The 5373-nt window shown below is 45.4% G+C and overlaps 1 protein-coding gene across 1 annotated transcript; it reads left to right on the top strand.

Moving 5' to 3' along the window:
- The first annotated feature begins 4018 nt into the window (after positions 1 to 4018).
- On the top strand, positions 4019 to 4924 carry LOC103318043. The gene has a single exon (XM_008219153.2). The coding sequence runs from the start codon at positions 4019 to 4021 to the stop codon at positions 4922 to 4924; it is 906 nt and encodes a 301-aa protein (XP_008217375.2).
- Positions 4925 to 5373: the final 449 nt, after the last annotated feature.

Consider the following 5373-nt stretch of genomic DNA (forward strand, 5'->3'; position numbering starts at 1 on the left):
GCGATTACATTAAATCCCGAGATTAACGAAAAATCTTGGCGCGTACGAGGCGTCAAGTGTTGCGCACCTGTGTTGGGAGGCACAGCGTCGCAACGTAATCCATTCGCGTATCTCTTCTTGCGATTTTGTACGGAGGTAGCCGTTGTAATATCTGTCCACCTGTTTTCGAAGTAGATTTTCGTTTTCGCGAATTATCCACAACAGTAAAAAGAGGGGCAATGAATTCACTGCATTTCTTACTATTGTGCACGCGAATAGATTTATTGGGGTTGAATTTATTTTTGTGTACGCTAGACGTTTCAAGAATCTCTCGATAATTCTTTAAGTCATCGCCAGTAATCAACTGTCTATTGGGATGCTTTGATATAAGTAAGACCAATAATCCTTGAGTTTTTGTATAATTTTTATTATTCACTTTGACATGCAGATCATCGAATAGTATCGGAGAATTCCCAATCATATATGCCCCTTTCTCCTTGCGCACTCCATAAATTTTATCCAAATGCTTGCTATATCTTGAATCAAGCATGAATTTATTTTGACGATCTTCTTTATTTTTTGAATGATCAACTTCTTTATCTTCTTCTTCAGCTGTTTCAAAAGATGTGTCGGCTTCCTTATAAATCTGTATCGCATCATTGTCAACTTTATAGGTATCGTCGAGGCTGCCAGTCGATAAAACGCTCTTATCGTCATCCTCGATTGGTTCATCACGATCGAGTTCAGGCTTCATACGCTTGATTTCATGCTTGATATCGTTGCTGCTGCTCTCCGTAACGTTGATGAGTTTCTCTAGTGGATTGACGATGGGCTTGAAGGTTTCATCCAGAGTTCTCGTGGTATTCTCTTTACCATACTTCAGTAGTCTATGTTTTCGTCTGATCGCCTCTCTCGCTCTCGCAATTTGACGAAGAGCATTTTTTTCTCGTCGAAACTCTACTGACATGTTGATGGTTCAACAGTTCTCACTCAACTGCTGTCTACTCGATTGAGAGGTCTTGTATTTATAGCAAAGCAGTCGAAGCCCTTTCTGTACCGTCCGGCATTGAGTGGTCTATCTTTATCTATCACGAGAAATCCATACTTGTTATCTGTCCAACACTTGGAGCACAGTTCTTTGAATTGCGCATATATCATATCGGTATTCACATGATCGTTGTAGATGTGTCTCAAATTCACATCGTCTTGTCTGAATGCTGCCAACAAATTGATGTTGTCTCTCACGAGATGTTTGGGAATATGCGCGAAAGACTGACAGAGATAGAAACAATCGACTTGCTTGTGTCTACCCATGCAGAAGAACGCTCTCACGTTGCCCTGCTTCTCGCATGCTATGTCATTGAATACGATGATGGAGTTGGGTAATGCGTTGTCGGGAGAGATCACTTCATCATGCTCTTTGAAAGCAAAATACTGCACTTCATCTATGGATTCCAAGAGTTCTCTGAGCAGACGATATTTCGGCTGATCGAGTGATTTGGAATAGATGTAGATGTTTTCGAATCCCAGTCCATTGGGATGTGTGATGAGTGACAGTAGACTGTTAGTTTTGCCGCAGTTGGATGGTCCACAGAATACAGCTCGTACGTTACTCGGAAGTAATTCACCATGTCGCTTCTTAGGTCCAATATCCTGCTGCGCTATATCGTCAAAATTCAATACCGGTAGTTTGACAGTTGGTTCCTTGAAATCCATGTTTGCAACTGTCTCGATCACGACTGAGCCTCAGCCTATAAATAGACCGCTTTTATAGTCGCATCCTCAGTCGTGAGTCAACCTCTGAAGCGTAATGATCGTAAAGAAGCGACGACGACAACGAGGACGTGACTTACTGAACAATCTCATCAACAATTTACCAGTGGAGCTTCATCTGCCTGGATACCAGTACTGTGGACCCGGCACCAAATTGAAAAAACGCCTTGCCCGAGGTGATCCGGGTATCAATCCTCTGGGCGCAGCGTGCAAGGAGCACGATACTGCCTATTCTCAGAATCGTGAGAACGTTGAGGCTAGGAACGCAGCAGACAGAGTTCTAGCTGACAAAGCCTGGCGAAGAGTTCTAATCAAAGACTCGGGTCTTGCTGAGAAGGCAGCTGCCTACACTATAACCAACGCTATGAAGCTGAAGTCCAAACTCGGTAGGGGGTTCAAAAAGTGCAAAAAGAAGAACCCACCTGTCTCGTTGAACAAGGTGATCAAATCTGTGTCAACCGTACCAACTAGTAGTGCACGCAAAGCCATTCGTGCTGCTTTAAGGTGCCGCGTATTCTACCAATCCCAAAGAAGCTAGGTGGATTCTTACCTTTTCTCATACCTCTGTTTGCCGGCTTGAGTGCAACGGGTGCTTTGGCAGGTGGTGCTGCTGGAATAGCAAAAGCTGTCAACGATTTCAAGGCAGCTCAGAAACACTTGGCCGAGAGTCAACGCCACAACCAGACGATGGAGGCCATCGCTCTTGGTAAAGGTCTCTACTTGAAACCATACAAAACCGGACTTGGCCTTCACATGGTGACGAAAACGAAAAAAAAAACATCCTTGAAGTGAGATTGCCGCAAAGAGCACTCTCCAACATCGACGATGAAATTCGCCAAACTGCTGAAGATTCCTCACTTCCGCGGAGTGTATATGCGTGACTCGTTGCCTGATGGTCCGCAATATCGTGAGTCAGCGATCGTTAACCACCTCGGGACTTAATGCTGTATCTCGGCGTCGATGAGATCCATTACAATCACGAGAGGTATCAGAACTTTGACACCTTTGACTGCGGTCACCTCTGTCTGAAGTTTTTGTGCAACGAGCTAGAGAGGGGTAAGCTTATATAAAGACCAGCGAGAGTAGATTCGCCTCATTATGAGTTCATCCATGGAGCAGTCATCACTGACTCTGACTCTGTCAGGCTACTCCTCCGTACTCGAAGCTGAGTATTTTCCGCCTATTGAGCTCTCACCGAACGAGACGTACGTTCTCGGTTTAGTTGAACTTCTCACCTTCAATACCATACCGAACATCGATACAGGTGAGAACAAGTTCTACGTGGGCGAAGAGGAAGTTACTGTAGCGACGGGTAGCTACGAGATCGAAGACATAGAGAAAGCTCTTCACGAGTTACTAGCTCCAAAAGGTATATCGATCAGTCTCAAACCAAATAACAATACGTTACGCAGTGTCGTGAAGTGCAGTCACGTCATTGATTTCCGTCCAGCTGACTCCATAGCTACGCTACTGGGCTTCAAAAGGCGCATCCTCGAGGCAAACGTCACTCACAGCTCTGATCTACCTGTGCGTATCCTCAAGGTCAACGGCATACGCGTCGAGTGCAACATCACATTGGGTGCCTATATAAACAGTCAAAGAGTCCACACGATACACGAGTTCTTCCCAGCAGTACCACCCAGATACAAGATCATCGAAGTTCCATCGCAGGTAATCTACCTTCCAATCGCTGTCAAGAGCATAGATCACTTGCAAGTGCGCATAGTCGACCAGGACGGTAATTTGGTGAATTTTCGAGAGGAAGTCATAACTATCAGATTGCATGTGAAGCAAGTCTGAGGATGGGTATCATGTACAATCACAGTAGCAGCTATATAAGGAGCTCGAAACCTCGACCAACTATCAGTCGTCGACGAGCAGTCAAAGCGCTAACACGGCGAAACATTCAATTTCTGAAAAGTCTAGGCTTGCGAGTCGTTGTTGGAAAAGATTGAAGTGTGTATTCATCTGTCACTGGCATGGAAGAGATTCTAAACATTCAGACACCCGTCGCGTTTGACGAATCAGTCGCGCACTACGAGATTCACGCGCACCAGCCGTATACAGCCAGCACTTACAACAACAGCGACGAGATCCGCATCTCCATTCAACATCAAGATCTCTGTCTTCTGCCAGCACGCAGTTCATTGCACGTGTGCGGTCGAATCGACAAAGCTGATAATAGTAGAGAATAATAGAGGAAGTTTGATATGAGATAAACGCTATCGAGATAGACAGGTGCAAGAATGTTGGCTTGACTACCCTAATGAAGGGTTGGATATCCATCAATCCCAATCAGAGTTTGGAGAACGCGGGATGGCTCGACGTCGAGGAGACAGCGTTGAGTTTGAGCAACAACGAGGGCTACTTTGACGTATACATTCCTCTGAGCATGATCCTCGGCTTCGCCGAAGATTATCGCAAGATCGTGGTCAACGTCAAGCACGAGCTCATAATCAGGAGATCGAGAAACGATTTAAATGCTGTTGTTCAAACGGCAGCCGGTAATCCAGCTACTTTTGAAGATTTCAAGATTAATTTAACGAGAATCGAATGGCTCGTGCCGTATGTGTTGGCATCCAATGCTCACAAGATACGTCTTCTGAATAACATCGAGAAGGATAGACCCATTGCCATGAGCTTTCGCAGTTGCGAGTTGTTCGAGTATCCACTGCTTCCAGCTACACCGAAACACGTCTGGACGGTGAAAACTTCCAATCAGATGGAGAAGCCCCGCTTCGTTGTGGTGGGTTACCAAACGAATCGAAAAGGACAGAAAGCTGCTAATGCCAGTCGCTTTGATCACTGCAACATCAGCAATGTGAAACTCTTCCTGAATTCGCAGTGCTATCCCTATGGAAATCTCAATCTAGATATATCTCGCAACCAGTATCCTGTACTCTACAAAATGTACACCAACTTCCAGAGTGCGTACTACGAGAAACAGGCCGAGCCTGTACTGAATAAAACTGACTACATCACGCACTTGCCTCTCATTGTGATAGACTGCTCCAAGCAGAACGAGTCATTGAAGAGCGCTCCAGTGGACGTTTGTCTAGAATTCGAAGCGAGAAACAATTTCCCAGCTGGAACGTCAGCTTACTGTTTGATACTTCACGATCGCATTGTGCAGTACAATCCTGTGAGTGGAGACGTAAAGAAACTTGTCTGAGTCACTTCGAGAGAGATGGAGTTCATGGTGGACATGCAGGGCTTCAAGCAACCTGTGGACGACTTCATCCTCAAAGAGTTGGCGATAGCGCCTCTACACGTTGAACCTCTAGTCTGGCTATTCAAGGAACCCTTTCCCTGGCGCAGACTCTCGGACAAGAACAGAAAGGAAAATTCATGGCTCGAGCGCAGCTATCATGGCATACCTTGGACTTCGGGTAATCTACTCTACACTCAAATCGGAGATATTCTTCGATCAACTTTACGAGCCGCCACGAAAATACTTGTGATTGGTCCAGTGAAAAGTGAGTGGTTGGAGCGCTTTAAATTCCGAGTTCAAGACATCGAAAAATTAGGCTTTCCCTGTGTGGACCAGCCAAAGTTGGTGACGATCTGTGCTTGTGCGCACTCCACAACGTTATGATGATGAAAAAATTCTACCTGGACAAC

The sequence above is a fragment of the Nasonia vitripennis genome (genome assembly GCF_009193385.2).
Source record: "Nasonia vitripennis strain AsymCx chromosome 2 unlocalized genomic scaffold, Nvit_psr_1.1 chr2_random0007, whole genome shotgun sequence".
Lineage (NCBI taxonomy): Eukaryota > Metazoa > Arthropoda > Insecta > Hymenoptera > Pteromalidae > Nasonia > Nasonia vitripennis.

Excerpts from the sequence above, each read along its gene's own strand:
- LOC103318043 (XM_008219153.2), top strand. The coding sequence starts at position 4,019 with ATGAAGGGTTGGATATCCATCAATCCCAATCAGAGTTTGGAGAACGCG.